Source organism: Simochromis diagramma, unplaced genomic scaffold (assembly GCF_900408965.1).
Source record: "Simochromis diagramma unplaced genomic scaffold, fSimDia1.1 OVJJ01000485.1, whole genome shotgun sequence".
NCBI lineage: Eukaryota > Metazoa > Chordata > Actinopteri > Cichliformes > Cichlidae > Simochromis > Simochromis diagramma.
The window spans coordinates 14,960-34,062 of NW_024387522.1; the positions used below are offsets into that span (position 1 = coordinate 14,960).

At 42.0% G+C, this 19,103-nt stretch overlaps 1 protein-coding gene across 2 annotated transcripts in view; it reads left to right on the forward strand.

Moving 5' to 3' along the window:
* Window positions 1–19,103, forward strand: part of LOC120726347 (alpha-2-macroglobulin-like) — a 63,877-nt gene that overhangs the window by 13,128 nt on the left and 31,646 nt on the right. Inside the window, exons 15-23 of one of the 2 annotated variants that reach the window (XM_040019845.1) lie at window positions 1,737–1,899; window positions 1,970–2,157; window positions 2,666–2,878; window positions 3,369–3,490; window positions 3,601–3,691; window positions 3,778–3,846; window positions 3,927–4,032; window positions 4,178–4,222; window positions 4,331–4,397. In XM_040019845.1, coding sequence (XP_039875779.1) covers window positions 1,737–1,899; window positions 1,970–2,157; window positions 2,666–2,878; window positions 3,369–3,490; window positions 3,601–3,691; window positions 3,778–3,846; window positions 3,927–4,032; window positions 4,178–4,215 — 990 coding nt within the window. In that variant the 3' untranslated portion in view covers window positions 4,216–4,222; window positions 4,331–4,397. Of the gene's footprint in view, window positions 1–1,736; window positions 1,900–1,969; window positions 2,158–2,665; window positions 2,879–3,368; window positions 3,491–3,600; window positions 3,692–3,777; window positions 3,847–3,926; window positions 4,033–4,177; window positions 4,223–4,330; window positions 4,398–19,103 lie in introns of those variants that run through there. The other variant, XM_040019846.1, reaches the window with a different exon arrangement.

The following is a 19,103-nucleotide window of genomic DNA, read 5'->3' on the forward strand; positions in this document are numbered from 1 at the left end:
GCTGTGGGGCATTAAGTCATAGACCCTCTTGTAATCAATCCAGGCAGTCTCGGCTGATTGTTACAAGTAGCTGGTGTTTTGCACCTCTGGTATTATTGCCGATGAGTGGGGCACAGGAACATGTGTCTGTTCATCTTAGCCACTATGATGCCTGACAGGAGCTTCCATGTGGTACTGAGGCAGGTTATTGGTCAGTAGTTGGATGGGACCGATGGGACCGATCCCTTCAAGACTGTCTGGCCTAGTTGGATGGGACCGATCCCTTCAGGACTGTCCGCCCTACAGTTAGCAATTCTGGGTGTCTCTCGTCAACTAACAGCTGGTTAATTTATGCTGCCAGACGCTCATGGAGTGCAGTCAGCTTCTTCCACCAGTAGACGTGAGCCATACTAGTGTATGGCAAGGTGCTGGCCAAGGCTGTTAGTCGTTGCTTGGCAGTTTCCATGGACAGCTTGCTATACTTCTTCTTGGGCACCGTCTTTGTCACACCTTTCTGCAGCTCCGATAGTTGGCTAACCTCCCTCCTTGATCTTAGCCTCTAGTCTCCTTCTTGTGGCTGTTCAACCTGTAGCCAAGCATCTCTCTGATCACTGCTGCCGTAGTGTAGATCAGCTTGTTAGTCTCGATAATCAAGGCTGTAGGCATCGCATTTACAACATCTAGAAGATCTTCACATCTTGGTAACCAGTTACGGGGGATCCAGGTTTCAAGTTTTGCCATGGTCCTATCTTTCAGGTCACTTCCTCTTCCACTATAGCACTTGGGGCTTGGTACAAATCTCGGGTGGAGGTGATGACATCCCCACCCTGACCTGTCGTCCTGGCTCCCCCTTGCTGTAGCATTTGTGTTGCACCTCGTCAATCTCTAGCTGTGAGAGCAATACCCTTCTTTCAAATGTTGGAACACTGAGCTATTAGTGTTTTCGCCGTCAATGTGGATGCTGGGTATCGAAGATTCCATAGGTCCCTCATCCTATTCATGTAACCCCTTCCACCAGGGTTACTTGTATAGCAGCATTCCAACAACGCCCTATTTTCATCTCTTGCCCACCAATGCCTTCTTGTTCCAATAGTTGATCCGGGCGACGTCCGAGCTGGTATGCATATATAAATACATGGACCAATTTTTGTTGCAGCGTGTTTTGGGGTTTAAAAGCCACAGAAACACAGTGTTTAGAAAAAAATGTGCCTCAGCTGTTCTGATACTTCTGACACATACGGGATCACTACAGGTTTTCACTTAGGCAGCGGTTGTCCTTCTCTCCTGGATCGGCTGGAGCTTAGGTTTACGGTACACGTCAGCTTTTAAATGTCCCCCATTCCTGATGGAAATCTCACAGTCTAAGAACGCTAACCTGACACTTTTCATATCCTCCCTGGTGAATTTGATGTGTTGTTCCACCGAGTTAATGTGATCTGTGAATTGTGGAACGTCCTGAGAATTGATTTTCACCCAGGTGTCATCCACATACCTGAACTCTCACCAGCAAGGACTTGTATCACCACCCAACCTGTACAGTGTTTTTTCAATATGTTCTTTATATTGTAAATACTACGAGAAGATTGCTCCACTCTTTGCTTGATCTGTACTTTCCTCTAATTGCTGTGTTTTCTATTATCACGCTGATGTTTTGAGTGACTGAATCAGGAACTCTGCCTCCTATTCTTCTCACACTGGGTTTAATGAAAGAAGGTTTCTGTTTGTCCATTGAAGTTCTTTGTTTTGATCTTTTAAAGGATCCTGTGATGAACAAGAGCCTGGCTTGTCTCAAGGAGTCTCTCAGTGACCTGAGCAACACCTACACTACAGCTCTGCTGGCCTATGTGTTCACTCTGGCAGGAGACGTGGAGACCCGAGCTCACCTTCTGCAGCACTTAGACACAGTTGCAGTGAGGGAAGGTGAGTTATCCTTTAGCAGGACATCATTCAGGCTTTATTAGCATCACCGTGACTGTTATTGTGTTTGTAGGAGGTTTCCTCTACTGGTCTCAGACAGCAGCAGAAACATCAGCCTCCCTGTCAGTGGAGATCAGTTCTTATGTGCTGTTGGCCAAACTCAGCGCCTCCCCGACTGCTGAGGATCTGGGATATGCCTCTGGTATTATCAGGTGGCTGACTGGGCAGCAGAACTATTACGGAGGCTTCTCCTCCACTCAGGTACGACACCACCCGAACAGCATGAAGCTCATCTTTGAGTTCATCTACAGTCTTGGACAAAATCAGGGACAGAAGAAATAATACTGGAGCTTTCAGTTTTCTATCAGATATGTAAAACAGATTTGTTTTAGCCAGGCAGAGAAGTTTTTATTCTTTAGTTAGAATATGACATTTAAGTTTTGTCTAAAAATTCATTGTTTTAACAGAATAGCAATGTTACCTCAGACTTCTGTACCAACTACACGTAACAGCCTGTAAATAACAGATCACCTGCGAGTTTATACCTGTAATTTCTATACTTTGATAATTCTCAGTTAAAGATATTTTAACCTGTTTAACGTTTATTTAACCAGGAAGTGAACTTTGGAAAACTTGAGATTAAGGATCTCTTTTGTGAGAGGGTCTCAAAGTGACACAGGCCGTTTTAACTTAATGTCTATTCCACTTAAGCCCATGAAATATGGAGACATATGCTGTGTGTGTTAACCACAATGAATCCATCCTGTAGGACACGGTGGTGGCTCTTCAGGCTCTGGCTCTCTACTCCACTCTGGCATTCAGTGCTGAAGGTTGGAGCACAGTGACAGTTCAGGCTCCCAGCAGTCAGCTGACGTTTGATGTAAATCAGGGCAACAAACTGCTCTACCAGGAGGAGGCGCTGCAGGACGTGTCAGGAAAATACAGGCTGGAGGTGAAGGGCACTGCATGTGCTTCAGTGCAGGTCAGTGACAGCATCACATGAGAAGCTCCTGGTTGATGTCAGAGAAAGGGTTTCTTCTTTTTCCTTATACAACTTTAGAGAGCATTAGCATTGTCACATGTAATAAAGCTCATCTTGCACATGTATTGTCATACACAATAAAGACATTAGACCTGGCAGTAATAACTGTAGAGAGTACAATGCTATTTTAAAGTAAATTGGAGAACTGAGCAAAAATAAATGAACTTTCTGTCTGTATCAGAATCAGGGAAACTATTAATCCCAGAGGGAAACTGAGTTGTCATAGCAGCAAATATACAACAAACATCAAGCACTCGTATAAAATGAGTGTAGATATAACAGAGATACTGATATTAAGATGAATATAGACATATAGGTATGACTATAAAAGTATGTGTGCTAATATGTGTCATGGTGTAGAACAGTGACAGCCGGGTGCATTGAGGTGTGATTAGTTCTGTTCCACACGTGACCCAAGTGTGTTTCCCAGATTTCTGCCACCTACAACATCCCAACACCTGCTGATGTCACCACTCTCAGTGTGAAAGTCCAACTAGAGGTCAACACCAGTGAATCTGCTCGACCCAAATTCACTGTGCAAATACAATCACTGTAAGTATGTGACAGGTTAGAGGAGCGCTCTTTACCCGTGTGGAGGAACTGCTGGTAGATGAAAAGCAAGTGTGCACACAGGTCAGTATAATCACACTGTTCAAACACAGGTACAGTGGAAAGGAGGAAACTACAAACATGGTGATCCTGGACATCAAAATGCTCTCTGGATTTTCCCCAGACCCCGAGTCTTTGAAGAGTGTGAGTAATTAGACAGATTCTACCAACGAGTGCATCTCATGTGATAATTGTGATGATAATAATAAAATGATGTCATCTCCTCGCAGCTCAAACGTGGCCTCCTGGTGAGTCGTGTTGAGCAAAAGGAGGATCACGTTCTGGTGTACTTAGAGGAGGTAAGTGAAAGTCACCGTGGGGACACCAGATGATGATCTTTGGGACAAACTGTGTCTGCGATTGTTTCTGTCTCGTCCAGTTATCAAAGGACACAGCCATCAACCACAGCTTAGAGATCATCCAGGAGCTCCCAGTGGACAACCTGAAGCCAGCCGTGGTCAAGATCTATGACTACTACCAACCAGGTCCAAGTCTAACTAAGCTTTACTCCAACAGCACACTGACACACTTCAGAGGATCCATCAGACTGAACAGTTCATACAAGCTGATGTTTCCATCAGTGACTCAGAGAAATGACACGTTCATGTTTTTCTACCATGTTTCTGTCAGGTGACCAGGCTGAGACCCAATACATGTTTGTCTCGTGAGCTGCAGGTACGAAGCTGTAACAACACACAAGGACACCTTTCACACACGTTCATGTTCACAGCATCAATGCAAAGAACTTTGAGCTTTTACTAACTTGTATTCTTCGTCTCACAGTTTGAAGAAGGTGTGGCTGGTCCTGAGGTTTAAACCTGCATTTGAATAAAGATACTTTTTCTGCTCACATGTTTGTAAGCGTGTGTGTTAACAGCTCCAGTATTATTAATGCTTCTTTAATAACAGGCTTCATTATTAATAATCGGCAGAATGGAAAATATAGTGCTGTGAATGCACCGCTGAGACTGGCCTCATGCCACATTTCTGTCTTTGTGCAGGTTTAGACAAAAACAAAAAGGTGCAAGTGGGCAACAAGTGGGCAACAAGTGGGCAACAAGTGGGCAACAAGTGGGCAAAACATTAAAAAAGCTAAACGTGCTCGTGGGAGACATTCAGTGACAGCTGGCAAGTGACGTCCACGGAAATACAGACAGAAACATGATGCTCATGTGTACATGTGTGTGTGTGTACATGTGTGTACGTGTGTGTACGTGTGTGTGTGTGTGTGTGTGTGTGTGTACATGTGTGTACGTGTGTGTGTGTAATCCAACAAACCCTAACCCTTTTGCTTTTTTTCAAAAAAAAAATTGCAGCGGCAAGTGTTGCATTTTGAGGAGAGATTTATTTTGAGCGAAGAAAATTCATTGCTGCGTGCAAAAACTGTATTTCAGTGTTTGCTATTATCCACACACACACACACAACAGCAGCCCCTCTCGCTCAGTTTTTGCATTTGCGCTCGCTCACAATGTGTCTCAACATTTCTGCCCGTGCGTGCTCAACTCTTTCTCTACACCGTTGTGTTTGTGCCATAAAACCAGTCAATCACAGACTTGGATGCTGATCTCCAATCAGCTCGAAATGATGAAATGCAATATCCCAGAATGCATTTCGTCCAAAACTCAAATGAGGCAGTGGCGGAGGAACACAGAGTGGCGGAGTTTGAAATATTACTCTTTCTGGGTCATAAAATAAACTTTTAAGATATTTTCATGCGAGAATGTTTCTGTGTAAACTTCAAATATCTGCTCGATTTATCAAGACATCACATAATTGCAAAGTTGCTCTGACGTTTTCAGAGATGCCTGTTACCCACCAGCTGACCGCACAGCTCAAATTCAAATTCAAATTTTATTTGTCACGTACACAGTCATACACAGTACGATATGCAGTGAAATGCTTGGACAACTGCTCGTGACCTAAAGAAAAAAAAAGGAAAAGGCTATGAATAAGATAGGAAATAAATATGAAAAATTAAAGTGTAAATTTAACTAGGAAGGAATAAAATATAAAAAATTAAGATTAAAAATGAAATAACTGTACAACACAAATTAGAATGAAGGGTAAATTTAACTGGGAAGAATAAGATAAAATATATAAATTAAAGTTGAAAATAAAATAACTGTACAACAAAATACACAATATAGAACTATATAAGAATGTATGAAGAAATATAAATAAATATATACACAATAACAGCAGCTGTACAAGTATTAACTGGAAATGAAGAATATAGTGACCAGTGTTGTGCAATCCACATTATGTGGACTGGCCATTGGGCATCCCGGACATTTGACCAGTGGCTGATGGTGATTTTTCATTTTTATTTTTGTTTGTTTGTGTTTATAATGGTATAAACAATAAAAGGTGGTGGTTTAGCCAATTGGTCCTGATCAGCTCTGGGTTGGACCAATTGCAATGCAGCCGTATTGAGGTGAAAAGAAACAGTTTGTCCCGGACTTCAGCTACAATGGAAAAAGACACAAAGCTGGATTTATTCTGTGTCTTTGCTGCACAGCTGCCTCTTCTCCTCTCATTCTCTCCCCTCCCTCTCCTGTTTCTACTTCAATCATGAAACTGATCAATGATCAGCTGATCGGCTTTTCTCTCTTGTTTGTTTATCGCCAACTTTGCCAGAAAGCGGAAACCAGCGGATGTCGCGCTAAACAACAGCAGCACGTTTAAGCTTGATCAGCTGTTGTTAGAATTTATTTAATATTAATTTCTAGTATCAGCTGATGTTTGCTGGAGCCACAGCTGTAAAGCTGCTGGTCATGATGTCGGTTTGGATATGTGGTGAGAGGGAAACATGAAGATGAAACCAGGAGATGTCCTTACTGAATCATCAGAGCTGTGATGGAGAAACAGGTTTACCTTTTAGGTGACATGGATGAGTTGAAGTTATGAACTGTTTCTGAGAGACAAATAACACCAGGATCCTTTTCTAAGTAGCTGACAGCTGGTAACTGTGCAGGGGCGGGTCTAGCAAAGTGTTGCCAGGGGGCCAGGTAGGGCATTAACAGGGAGAGGGGGGCACAAAGAAATACTTTTCTTTCTCATTCTCATTTAAAATGTCTAGCTTTTAAAAAAAATAATTATCTGAAGCTTACAACAAATGTTTTCATCTGATGTAAAATGAATAGAAATCATACATATACCAACAAGACTGTACATCACAGTCACAACAGTGTTTGCTTTCATTCAAAGGCTTTATGGCTTTAATACCTGGTGGGCCGGTCTCTAGTCAAACTGCCTGGGCAGATTTTTTTGTCCCAGTCCAGCCCTGGGCACGACACGCAGTGGATTAATCTGAGAAGGTGCACTCAAAAATAAATGGCCGCGCCAGCGGTGCACATCGCAAATTAGCTTGTGTAGACCCATTAGTTGTGCCGCTTCTTAATGACGGCATCTTAGATAACAACCCCCAAAAAATGTATCAACCACCTACCGGTAAGAGGGACATTGTTATCTTTTCACATTTCAACACTTCAAATGCTCCAGGAGCTGTCCACTCAGCACAGCATCAGCACCGCGGAAATACACGGATACATCCGTAGACTCGAGACAGAATTCACAACGCGTTTTCAGGACTTTCAGGTGTATGGACCAATGTTTTCTTTTCTGATCAAACCAGAAAGCTTTAATGAGAATCACTACCATCATTACCTGACAAGGTTAACTGTCTTAACTGCCCGAACCACTTGGCCTGTCGGTACCTATCAGCTGCCTCTGAAGTTTCACAGGTTTTTCAGTACCAAGCTGGAGGAGTTCTCCAGTGTCCACCATTTGATTTGGGGGTTACCAAAACAAAAGCCATCAATGACCTTGTAGCCGGGGCTCAGCGAAGCAGCTTCAGCAATGGAGGTGCTGCACATGGTCCGTTCAAACTCAATGCCCCTGGTCTCAATCAGAATGCTATTGAAGCTCTACTGAAGTAGAAGATCTCACGGACCATCCATTCCAAGAGCACCCTCACTATGTTTAGATGTGCCTGATCCAACTCAGCACCAGGTGTTTATCAGTTGACAGCTCAGCCCCTCTATTCAACCATGTCCAGTACATTAGGTTGCAGATCTGATGATACGACTACAAAATTGATCATTGACCTGTGGCCCACAGTATCTTGGAGCCACGTGCACTTATCTAATTTATTTATTTGATTAACATTCAAATCTCTCAGTGAATACAGAATAAAGATCTACCACAAAGCAAGAAAGCAGGAGATAAGGCTAGTCAAAAAGCTATTAGCAGAAGCAAAAGAGAACAATAAAGCATCTATAATGATTTCTTGCTCAGGACATCTTTTGTTCTGTACAGAATAGCAACGGTTTTTAACTCTTTTGTTTCCACATGGACTTCCAACAAAGCTTATCAATTATCACTCTAGAAATTTGTTTCCGTACACGCTTTCAGTTTCCATTCCATTAATCCTGATTTTAGATACATTTTCCATTTGTCTGGTGCCAAAAAGAATACATATTGTTTCATTTATATTTAACAATAACTTATTTATATCAAACCATTTTTTTAGTATATTTAAGTTCTTTTCCACTGTAGTCAGAAGCTGTTCCAGGTTATTACCTGAGCAATACAGAGTGGTATCATGAGCAAACAGAACACATTTTAACAGTTTGGAAATATTACATATATCATTTATAGTTCATTATGGACAAACTGGTTTGCACAGAAGTCCCTCAGTCACACCCCTCCAGCTCTCACTGTTGTTGCACACATGAGTGTTGAAGTCTCCCAGTAGGACAATAGCGTCACTAGATGGAGCACCCTAAAGCACCCCTGCCCAGAGGATATGTTGAGCAAAGCTGGAGAAGCTTCAGCTTAAGAGATTATTGTTGGCATTGCTGTGATTCTTTATGTGATTCACTGACTTGGTGAGTAAAGTGTTACTCTTAATCAAACTGGTTTTGTGCCATCTCTCAGATTAGCACCAGGTTTATAAACTTGCTAGCTAGTGTTAGACTGGTGTTGCCTCTCGGCTCATGGTGCTTAAATTAACCCACAGCTTAAAAAACCTTATATAAAATCTCTCAGTGAAAAGTGAGCAGCTACTAGATAAGAGCCGAGACGAAACTTTTTCTGAAGGTGCAGCCGTTAGGGGTGGGGCTTGTTTTAATCCACTTTTATAACATGGACTGTACATTCTTAACCTCTGTATTTATTTTAATTCTTTATGGTTGTTTTTGCCACATCTGTGGCATCTATTAATGTTAAATCTAGTCTTTCTTTAGCGACATAAGCAAACTGTTTTTACATTTAATGAATATTTCTGTTTTATCCATCCATCCATCTTCTTCTGGTTATCCAGGGCTGGGTCACGGGGAAAGCAGCCTAGGCAGAGAAGCCCAGGCCTCCCTCTCCTCAGCCACCTCCTCTAGCTTGTCCGGAGGAACACCAAGGCATTCCCAAGCCAGCCAGCTGAGAGATGTAATCTCTCCAGCGTGTCCTGGGTCTGCTCCTGGCTCTACTCTGAGCCCCTCCCGTATGGCCGAACGTCTCACCCTATGTAATGATGACATTTAAATTATGTGTTTTAAAAAGAGACCACCTATCTCTTTGAGGCTCTGAATCAGCACTCCACACATCACATCAAACTCTTACAAGTCTAGAAAAGGAGCTGTTGGACAGAAAGACATCAGCTGAGTGGGAAGGATTTTGGTTACAGTTTACTTCCCACAATATATTAGCAGCTGTCACATTTATGTTAATCAGGCTGAACTTTAATCATACTTTAGATCAAACTGCTTTACTTGCTGCTTCCTTTATGCTTTAGTTTCCTGTCTTCTATTATTAGACCTGAGATATGACTGCACTGTGCTGTTGCTGATGACTCCAGTTAATCCTACAAAGCCCTTTTTAAAATGATGCTTTCATGACATTATTGTATGTTGGGTGGTGGTCAGGGCTATCCGCACTGACAAGTGGGACAGTGAATGTCACCTCTCCAGTGGGGAGGGAGCCTGAGATTGAGAGTCTAAAGTGGGGTCTGTTCTATAGGAAATTCAGGAAAAATGTTTTAATAAAGCAAATAAAATATATGATTGTTTGCTTCCAGGACAGCAGGAGAGAGGAGTCGTTCAGCACAGAAGGTGTGGTCAGTGAAGATGGTCACCTGCAGGTCGAAGGTCATTGCATCTCCAGCCCACATCCACTGACACTGTACTGAAGGGAAGTTAAAGACTTTCTTCTACACTTACACTCTAAAAACTAAAACTGAGATTTACTTAAAAAGCAACACTTTTAAACTAAAGCTTAAACATATTAAATTGAAATGAATAATTGTAGTTGTTACACAAACATGAAAAAATGGAGTAAATAACACTGACATGCTTGGTCATGTAACTGAAATATAGATGTCAGTTAATCCAAAATGTTGTTCCATTTACTTCATATTGTAAACTTAACATAATCAAAATTGTAATGAATATTAAATATGATAAATGACCTGTATTTGTACAGCACTTTTCCTAGTCCCTCTGGACCCCAAAGCGCTTTACACTACATTCAGTCATCCACCCATTCACACAGTGGTGATGGAGCTACATTGCAGCCACAGCTGCCTTGGGGTGCATTGACAGAGTAGGCCAGTAGGTGACCGAGACTGTCGGAGCTGGGGCTCGAACCTGCAACCTTCCGATTACAAGAAGAACTGCCAACTCTTGAGCCACGATCGCCCCTAACATTCAAATATGAATGTTATTGTATTTCACTGGTGGTCTAAGTCTACAAAACCAAACAAACTAATATGTAGTTGAGTGTTTCAAATATAAATGTATGAAAAATGACCACATGTTAAACATTTTTCCAAATGAAAATGTAAATTTCATAAACATGGAAATAACTCGAAATAAACAAGCACTAAAAAGAAGGGAGCCTTTCCCCTTTTAGCTCAAAGCCTCACATACGCGAAGGATGAATGTCAAACCAGGAGAGCAAACACAAACGCTCAGAGTATTTAAAAAACAAAATGAACGAAACAATGAAAAAGGCTCATGGTACTCAATTACACTTTTCAGTTGTAGTTGCTGACAATAAATAATATTGATTTGAATAATTAATGATTTTAGTACAAGATTCTGAGGAGTATAGATACATATTTCTCAAATATTTTAATTCAATTTTAAACAAAAATATTAAGAAGAAGAAGGTATTCTGTGAACCACACACTGAATTTATTGTCTAAATGTAAATAAATACCTTAATTTAACACAAACACATGTTAACATTTTAGAGATTTATTTGAACTTATCAACTCAAATAATTACTAAAAGGATATTCATAGATTTTATCAGGCTCATCTAACTTATATTTATAGTGATATTTACTAAGCCTCTGAATTACGTTTTAGAGTGCATGGCTCAGAGCTAACACACAGACAGGAGACAACCAGTCACACTCACATTCACACCATAATAAAGAAATTAAGTGTAAGAACTTTTTACCCAAACAAAGCAGTTTAGAGCTTTTAAAATGAAACGTCTTATAAAAGTCTAAAAAAAGAATCACACCATCATCTTCGATTGAGTGACTACACAGCAAATCCAGCATGTCCAAATTAACACTGTCGGATTTGATTTCAACACTATTAAAGTGTCTATATGGGTCCACACCAGAGAGTGTTAATTTAACTCTTTTTGGAGAGTTGGTACGTTAACTCTGATTTAGTGTTAAACACCAAATCTGTCTGGAGTTGATAATTTAACACTTTGTGTTAAGAGTTTATATATTAACTCTCAAAGAGTATTTTAGTTTAACTACGTAAGAGTTATCTTCTAATTCATTCTAAAAAGTGGGAATTTTACTGTTCTGAACTTCTAGAAATTTCTTTTGGAAATAAACATTTACTAAAAAGATGCAATGGTTTTTGAAAAACATTTATTCTGAACTGTGCACCACAATTTCAAAACATTTTCTGAAAGATGTAACAGTGTACATGTTCTCACTTTCATTAGAATTTTGTTTATCAAAAGGTCTGACATGGTAAATGCAAATAACAGCATTCTCATCACTTATTTCTTCAGTACAATATGCTTGTCCTTCATTCATCCCTTTGTGGAATTCAACGCACTTCTGCTCTCCCCCATATTCCATCTTCACAAGCATATCCTGTGCGGAGATTGAAAAAAAATTAGTTGACACTAATTAATGGCACAAATAATCCAGTAAACAATTGCAGCACAGTAAAACAAAAAAAAGGAATCCTCTTTGAGCCATTACTTGTGTAAAGTATTTTCCCAAAAGACAAGGACACAGACAACAGGTAATACTGAACTAAATGTAAAACCTCAACCTTTTTAATTTTTACCTAAACCGTGTGCACAAAACTCTGGAGGGATCTATGCTAACGTAGACTCCAGTCAGGACGTCTGCTACTGCTGTTTGCTCGTTTTTTTTTTTTATGGGCGATCGTTTTCAGGCTTCAAGCAGCACCATTATACCAACATTTCACATTCTAGACATTGTTTTAGGTGTATTTGACCAAAAGTTTGACTGAAAATTCACATGCAAGCTTTTTTCAAGGCTGTGGTATTTGCCCGCAAACAATACCTTTCAGCTAGCTAAAACAGAATATTATGCTATCAGTGAGCAACATGGCTAATGCCTTTCACACAGCTTTGTCTCAACTCCAAAGAGCCACAGAAGTAAAAGCTAATAATAATAATTGAAACAATCTTTGAAAAAATGACTTACCAAGCATGGCAAACAACTCAAATATGTAGAGCAAAATGTTCTGAAACGGCTTCACTTCAGCTTCGATTGGAGCCGTGCTGGGGGCGGAGTCTGTGAATTTACTCTGTTGGTGTCATAGCCCCTGTAGGAGTTCAGAGTTAAGAGGTCAAGAGTTAATGTTTCCATTGTAACACCTCCAGATTTGACATAGAAACACTCATTTTTAACACTCGATTTTAACTACTATCATTTTACACCTCAGAGTTACATTAAAAGAATGTGACTCTGCTTAGAGTAAAATTAACTCTACTTTTGCAAGAAGACTATTAACACCAAAACATTTAACACTTTTGAATTTGCTGTGTATAATCCAGTAAACCAGTCTAATGTTACTGTGGACAGAACGATTCTTAAGAAACCCCGATTGTGATTCACAAAGAATTTGCTCTAATCCATCCTTTAAACTGTTCGCAATTACACAGGCAAGGATTTCATAATCTGTATTCAGCAGTGTAATTGGTCGTAGATTATCTTTTATCTTTACCAGGTTTGGGAATTACAGAGCTAAGACCGTTTCATTGTCTGTGTTAATGTTTCATTAAGAATGATTTCTTTAATAGCTTTACACTTGACCCATCCTTCAAATTCAGGAAAATGAAGGATGACTTTTCGGCTACGTTTGGAGCAACCTTCGAGCTGGGACAGCCTTCAAACGCGGCCTCCGAAGGATGCAGCCCCTAAATTGGGACACAGCTTACGTGTCTCATTAGCTGCCCAGACTCCCACACCTGATACTCATTAGAAACAAACAAAACCTACAACAAGAGTTATGGTAAAGAAAAGTGTGAACATCTCTAACCTGCCTTTCATTACCTCCAGTTTGAAGCATTATACCTGACAGCCTGGTGGGAATTAAACACCAAATATTCACTTATTCCATGTAAACTAACATCTATTTAGACCAATCCAGATATTTATGAGAAAAAGAAAATATTACATTTTCTATCATGGCAGGAGAAGAGGATTAAAAATCTAAAAATTCAAACCCATGTTTGGGGAAGGGCCTCGTCGACTCTGTGAGAGCAAACTGTGGTTCACTGCCCTGTGATGAAGCTACTGTGCTATGACGGCCGAGGTAGACCATCCTCCTGCCGAGATGTGGCACCCTGCAAGAAGCAAGAAGGTCCTGAGTTCGACTCCACCATCAGTCCGGGTATCTCTGTGTGGAGTTTGCATGTTCTCCCCGTGTCTGCGTGGGTTGTCTCCAGTACTACTGCTTCCTTCCACAGGTCACAGCTCTGTGAGAGAGCAGAAGAGTTAATCCGAGTCCAGTAGAGGGTCTGAGATGTGAGCTTACCTGTAGGAGAGCTCAGCAGGTAAAGGATGGATGGTTCTTATACAGTGTTCTTCCACTCTGAGCACTCGACTCACACATTCATAACATTCACACTCTGATGGCTGCATCACAGAGAAACTTGGGGTTAGTATCTTGATAATCAGTGTGTCTTACTAGATAGCTGCTGTATCTTTGACACAACTGCTGCACCATCGTGGCCACGCCTAGAGCTTCTTTTCTGTGTGATGGAGCTGTGACCTGCAGGTGTGGACTCCACGCTGAGCCTAACGCTGACCCTACATGTTCCTGAGCCTCGTGCTCTGATGTCATCACAGAGTGTTTTGAAGCTGCTGAGGGTCAAAGGTTAACTGAACCCTGAGTCTCCTGATGAGATCATGTTCTGTAGATGATGAGATGTTCACAGTGAGGAACATGTCTGTCTGTCTGCCTCTCTAACATGCTCTTTCTATGTCAGCCAATTAAAAAGGAGCTCATTTTATCAACAATTCCTTCAGTTTAAACAGTCGACGTTTTCTCTCTTCTAGTGTGAGTTAAATATGCTCAGTAGTTATTTACATATTTCAGCGTTTTTGTACAGTTGGGTGGAGTCAGTCCTGCTGCTCTCTGGCTCAGGTCCTGCAGCCGTCGTTGTCTCTGGACAAAACTGGATCTGAGTGATTCATCTGACCTGTGAACTCTGACCCTCGTACGAAGAAGAAGGAAGCACAAATGCAGTTAACCTCAATTAAATCTGAATTTACTGCTCCAGAGATCCACAGCAGCTGTGTCCACAGCAGCAGGGTCCACAGCAGCTGGGTCCACAGCAGCAGGGTCCACAGCAGCTGGGTCCACAGCAGCAGGGTCCATAGCAGCTGGAGCCACAGGTTTGATCTGGTAGCTTTCCTGACCCGGCCCACCCAGGAGCTGTGACTCCTCCCAGTCTCAGCGGTCAGGTGGATGCTGTGTAAACAGCACTGCACACTGACATGAACAGAGGAAGTGTTTGTGTCTGTATCTGCTGAATACACTCAGTGATGGAGCCTCAGAGTCACACAGGTCAGATCTACGGTCAACCTTTAGGGATCTCCTTACTCACTGAGCGTGCATCAGGACATTTTCATGGAAACATGTATGATTTTGGTTCAACACACAGTGTGTTTATTTAGCAGTGACCATGCTATTGGGTAAGAGAATATCCTGTAGTATCAGTGGGAGGGTTTACAGGGGTGTGTTCATCGTCCAGACCTCAGTAACAAATTTGAAGATGATGAAGTTAGTTTTTCACCTCGTATGCTGAGGTAAACTTAACTGACTTACACATCAGAGCTCCACGGCGTCACAATCAGCAACAACACATCATGTGGAGAGAGGAGGAGGAGCCAAATGTAGACAACTGAGGCGAGAGTGAGGTTGAACGGAAAGACAGTCATTTATTAAGGCTGGAAATGTTGACATACATAAGATGTGAAACTCAGACTGGACTGACTAACTAAAGTGGGGAAAATAAAGCAAAAAACAAGGAAATCTGGACCATGAGACCAGGATGAACTACCATGACGTGAGAGACACAGGAAACACAGGCAACCTGACATAGGATTGTTTTCACATCATCAACTCACCTGCAGAAACAGTCAGTGCAGACAGCAGCAGCACACACACACCTGCAACAGGAGGAAAATCCACAGACTTGAGCTTTTTCTCACATCCTCAGAGGTGTACACTAACAGACTGTGGCAGATGTCCACACACACACCTGTAACACATACACATCATTATAACACACACCTATCCTTGTCTTTGTTACACTGTAGGGACACATGACCAGAACATGCTTTGTGGGAACCGTCCTTTCTGGTTGTTCTGCAGCACTGAAAAAAAGATCAGGCTTTACCTGCAAAAGGATCCAAACCACATTTTCACTTTAAGTGATCAATCAGACAAAATAGACAATAGCAACAGCTGTCTGGGGACCTGCCAGGTATTTAGTAGCAGGTGGGGTCCAGGAAAACCTGTTTTTTCTTACTTTGTACAATTTACATCATGGAACCAGTTAAAACCTGTGACTGGCAAACTGTTTCCTGAACAACCAAAAGTTTGGTTAAGCAGTTTGTAGCAGTCACAGTGGTGTGGTGTCTCTTTAATGTCGAGGGTTTATGATGTCATTAGTGTGCGCCACTGCCCTCTCTGTGATTTATGGGAGCAACGTGCTTGCACGCAAATACATGGAGAGAGACGGACTTTATTTGTTTTACCTCTCCAGAAAACTTTGCAACGTTACAGAACACTGTTTGTCATGTTTGATAAGCAGCAGCCGTTCAACTGGGAAGTTCTCAGTACCAGTGTGATCGTGTATTCTTCCTACTATCCTGGTTTCTACCGCCTCCTCTCAACCACTGAACACAACCCAACGTTACAAGTTCTACGACAATAACCTTGTTATACAGTATAGGCTCAATAGACGAGTCTTTTGTCTGTAATTAGATGTTAATCAAATAAAATCTGTTCAGTTTTATTTACACAGCGCCAAATCACAACAACAGTCACCTCAAGGACCTTTATATTGTAGATCTCACAATAATAGATACAAAGAAAACCCAACAGTCATATGACCCCCTATGAGCAGCACTTTGGCGACAGTGGGAAGGAAAAACTCCCTTTTAACAGGAAGAAACCTCCGGCAGAGCCAGGCTCAGGGAGGGGCGGGGCCATCTGCTGTGATTGGTCGGGGTGAGAGAAGGAAGACAGGATAAAGACATGCTGTGGAAGAGAGACAGAGATTAATAACAGATATGATTCAATGCAGAGAGGTCTGTTAATACATAGTGAGTGAAGGAGAAACACCCAGTGCATCATGGGAGTCCCCCAGAAGCCTACACCTATTGCAGCATAACTAAGGGAGGATTCAATGATTAGCTGATGTTAATTCATGTCAGTTACTAATTTATTTATTTTCAGCATTGTGCAAAAGCCACCCCTCGTATTTTTTATAGTTTTTTATCATGAAGCAAGACTTTGTGTTCTTGAACAACAGTTCTGTTTGTGATCATCCTTCCAGGTTTTACTTTGGACATGCTCCATGGATCTTTCTCTCATTTCTATGTGAGTCCTTGTACGTCACGTACAAGGACACACTTTCAGAGTAGTCCTGGAACGAAGGGGAGGGGAGGCTGATCACCTCAGTGGGACACACTTCAGAATAGGCTGTTGGATTGGAAGGAGACTGTGCTCATTAAGGCGGATGAAAGCCTCGGCACTGTGTGAAACACACACAGAGACATCAGCCAACGACTCACATGATCTTCACATGTCACAGAATCTGTTTCCATCCATGGAGTCAGAGCACATGAAGGACTGTTTACTGTCAGCTGTGCTGTATCAGAATCAGAATCAGAATCAGAAACTTTATTGTCATTGTAACGAGAACAACGAAATGAAGAATGGTCCCCGATCATTGCATCATCCCTAGCAATATCAAAATATAAACACAAAGTAACACAAAGTGACCACTGAAACCCTCCAACAGGACCTGCTCAGAGGTCCGCTGTGTTTCGTCTCACACTCTGATCCAATAACTGAGTGAAGGACTCACCGAGGAGGAGGAGCAGAGGAGCCGTCTTCATGGTGTCTGGATTTCAACTGAAGGCGTGCGGTCTTAGCAGCAGAGAGATGCCTCGGGCTCCGGTTTCGTCACTTCCTGTTGTCACGTCAGCTGTGTGTCCAGCTCACAGAGGTCCTTCCTAAAGTGTCCCAGCTGTCCCTCTCACAGCTCCATGAAGCTCAGAGAGGACACGCTGACTCTGCAGCCATCCACACACACTCGTCCATCTCTGGTTAACCCTTCCAGCTGATGGAGCTCCAGAGCTACTGATCTGTCAGTGGATGAAACACTTGATCACTGACAGGCTGATGCTCTCTGGCTGTTTCACACATCTGCAAAAAAACAAAAATACCCCAAAAAGATGAAGTTGTGGTCTGTACAGTTTGTGTCTTCTTCTGTAGCTAAGATCTATTGAAAGCAGAAGAGAAACTGCTGATAAGATCAGCTCTGTGTGCAAGTTTAAAAAAAAGCTGCTGCTGCTGTCTTCATGTCCAGAGCACGACTCAGTACTATGCTGGACTTGCTAATAATTGGTGGTGTACCAGGGGCTTCTGTTTAAGACTATGTTTGCTCCTCACTGTCACCAGCTGTCCTGTTTCGCCGGCTGTTCAGGACAGTCTGTTGGGGGACAGCTAACAGGGCCTATGCTACCTTCGGCTGCACGGGCTACACAGGCCTAGCTATCAGGTTTTTAGGCCTGCAAAACCGAGTCTCCGGTTCAGTGATCCTGGACTCCAGAGCTACAAATAGCCTACATGTCAGCTAAAAGCTAAGCTAAGCTAAATATAATTAAAGATAAAGATAAACTAAGATCAAGTGAGTAAACAGCAGGTTTGCGTGGGATGAAGCACGTGAGGATATGAAATAAGAAGTTCTCTATAAGTTTTTAATTAAATTGCAATGCAGGTAAGCTACACAAAAACACCACTGTGTGTTGTAACAGGAACAGGAAGGGACACTCTAACACAGAGAGAGACAACACCAAGTGAGAGCCCCAGTGTTTCATGTGGTGTGACACCAACAGTCACAAAGTGGGAACCACCATCTGCTCACTATGGCCCCGCCCCTCCACGAGCCTGGTTCTGCTGCAGGTTTCTTCCTGTGTTTTTAGTCTGTTTTCTTTGGATCTTTACCTTAAAATATCATTTAGGTCAAAACCTTCGCACATCAACATCATTGTACGCTCTAGTAGTAATCATAATAATATGTTCTGTCCAGGATAATTTACTGTGTAAGATTACAGCCTGGTCTCGTGGACCAACAAACACACGTTCAATAGAAACCTTTAAAACTAGATTCACAGTGTAATTGGAACCAAATGTTTTATGAGGGTGAGACACATTCAAAATATGTGTAATATCCATTTAACTACTGATTGCACCTGAGAATCTAAGACTATATTAACCTTTCCTCAGTGTTAGGTTATTAATCCTTTATTTATCCAGGTAAAAAGGCCATTGATATTGTCATGAACTGGCTGTGAAGCAGGCAAGATTGGACCCTATGCAGACTCGCAGACAGGACTTGAACTCAAAAACAGCCTTACTGCCCGAGTGCTGGAGATACTGCATACAGGAATGTAAACTAAACATACAGGGAAAAACAACAACGAGGGAGGCGAAGACATAAATACACAGGAGGGCAAACGAGGGACCAGAACATAGGAGGGAACACAGCTGAACATAATCTAACTCAGGGCCTGGAGGCCCGGTGTCCTGCAGGTTTTAGATCTCACTCTCTCTACACACCCTCTTTACACACCTGAATCAAATGATTAGTTCATTACCAGGCCTTTGGAGAACTTCAAGACATGTTGATGGATCAAGGACACATCTAAAACCTGCAGGACACCAGCCCTGGAGGCCTGGAGTTCAACACCTGTGTTCTAACACAGGAGACACAGGGAACAAAAGTCATCCATAACTCCTCGTCCATA